This window comes from Orycteropus afer, unplaced genomic scaffold (genome assembly GCF_000298275.1).
Source record: "Orycteropus afer afer isolate SDZICR_OR568_19922 unplaced genomic scaffold, OryAfe1.0 scaffold00134, whole genome shotgun sequence".
NCBI lineage: Eukaryota > Metazoa > Chordata > Mammalia > Tubulidentata > Orycteropodidae > Orycteropus > Orycteropus afer.
In genome coordinates this window covers 5305099-5307285 of record NW_006921721.1, presented here as the reverse complement: position 1 = coordinate 5307285, position 2187 = coordinate 5305099, and the positions used below count along the sequence as shown (strand labels likewise).

The following is a 2187-nucleotide window of genomic DNA, read 5'->3' as shown; positions in this document are numbered from 1 at the left end:
GAATTTTTTAAGTGTTCCAAAAATGTCTGCATAATTCTAAAGTGCTAGTCACTTATCAATTATTTTCCTTTAAACATTTCCTTTAACTCTGTTTTCTAAAGTAAAATTATTTGACAAAAATAATTTTTTAATATGGATTATACCAAAATTTAAGATTAATTTTTTTTCATTCAGATCCACAGTTTGCAGAATTTGAGACCAAACACTAGTCTAAAATTTTTACATTTAAACTTTAAGGCATTTTATTCAGTATATAAAAACTTATATTTCCATTTACATAATTTTGTTTTTCATGGAAATAAATACCTTGGCTGCATACATACCACTGAGAACATTGCTTAGGCTTACTTTATTACAACAGGGTACCAGTTTATATACACATGAAGATGTTTAACCACTTTATATGAAATAGCTTTAGTTTGTGCAGATGTGGCATTATTTAAATAACTTCTCTACAGACAATAGGAACGTCACTTCAAATTCTTGGTCGGAGAATCTGTGTACAGATGCACGAGCATTTTTTCTGATCTGGAGTCTCGTTTCTGCAGACATGGTAAGAATCTGAGCCATTGTCTCTGCGTAGGTGTCTTCACTCTCAGCCAGAAATCCAGTTACAGCTCCTTCTTGGGGAACTACAATGTCAAGCTTTGGGCCCCCTGAATTATGTGCAAGGATAATTGTGCCAGCTGCCATGCACTCCACAACTCCTGACAAAGAAACAGAAAACACATAGTCTTTTGATGTTCAGTTCATAAGACAGTTGAGCAGAAACTTAAAAAATATTCTGTACATCTCTAAATTTACTCATTTAACCTTCATGATTTGTTGTTGTTACGTGCTGTCGAGTCAGACCGGACTCATAGCGACCCCTCCTTGGGTTCCAAGGTGGTATCACTACAGAAGTAGATTGCCCAACTTTCCTTCCGAGGAGTGACTGGTGGGTTTGAACTGCCAGCCTCCTGGTTAGTAGTCAAGTGCCTTAGGCACTATGCTACCAGAGCTCCAACTTTCATGATGGAAACTAAAATAATGTTGAGATTTTTAGTATTTAAGGCTGCGTAGGAATGCTGCTTCAGTTTTAAGAAGAGAGGCCTGGCAATCTGTTTCTGAAAGATCACAGCCTTGTAAACTCAGGAGCAGCTCTACTCTGTGCACAAGGGGTCACCATGAGCTGGAGTCGAATCAGCAGCAACTAACAATGACAAAAAGATCGGAAGGGAGTAAAAAAATCAAAAGCAAAATCTTAAGAGTTCAAATTACAGCATTAGCCAAAAAAAAAAAAAAAAATGAAAATGTCAACAACTTTAGGGAAGTATATTATTGCCTACTTAACTACCTGAATTTCTAAGAAATCTGAGACTTTTGCAGGTCCGATGGCAGTGTTGGACTAAATGGAAGTACTGGATAAAACCATGACCATAGAGTTTATTCTGACTCATAGGCAGAACTGCTTCAAGGAGTTTCCAAAGCTGTAATTTTATGGGAGTAGAGTGCCACATCTGTCTTCTGCTGAGCAGCTGGTGGGTTTGAACCGCCAAACTTTGAGTTAGCAGCTGAGTGCTTAACCACTGCATCACCAGGGCTCCTGGAAAGTTTCTGCCAAATGATATATGTAAGGGCAATATTACCCTAACTAGCTTTCCTAAACCTATTCCTAGAAAATTAAGGCCATCAGAAAATTTTTATTTTCTCAATTCTCTGAAAGATAGTGCATGCCTGATAGCATTCTAGATCTAGCACAGAAGTTAAGTCATAACTGTTTCTGTAACACTGTCAAAACGCTTATGGAACATATTCTGTTCAAGGCTGGACAAGACCCTGTTATGGATTGAATTATGTCCTCTAAATATATGTGCTGTAAACCCTAACCCCTGTGCCGGTGGTTATAATACCATTTGGCAATAAGTTGCCTTTGTTATGTTAATGAGGAAGGTGTTTCTTGAGTCAATCTCTTTTGAGATATGCTGTTGTTATGTGCGGTCAAGTTGGACCCAACTCATAGCAACCCCTCCTTGGGTTTCTGAGGCAGTATCACTACGGAAGTAGATTGCCCCATCTTCCTTCCGAGGAGCGGCTGGTGGGTTTGAACTGCCAGCCTTCTGGTTAACAGTCAAGTACCTTAGCCACTATGCTACCAGAGCTCCCCCTTTTGAGATATGTTGTTGTTGTTGTTGTTGTTATGTGCCG

General features: G+C 38.7%; 1 protein-coding gene across 1 annotated transcript in view; it reads right to left on the bottom strand.

Moving 5' to 3' along the window:
- Nucleotides 1–435: 435 nt before the first annotated feature.
- Nucleotides 436–2187, bottom strand: part of ALG11 (ALG11 alpha-1,2-mannosyltransferase) — a 38458-nt gene continuing 36706 nt past the window's right edge. Inside the window, exon 4 of the mRNA XM_007945235.2 lies at nt 436–707. Coding sequence (XP_007943426.1) covers nt 436–707 — 272 coding nt within the window. The remainder of the gene's footprint in view (nt 708–2187) is intronic.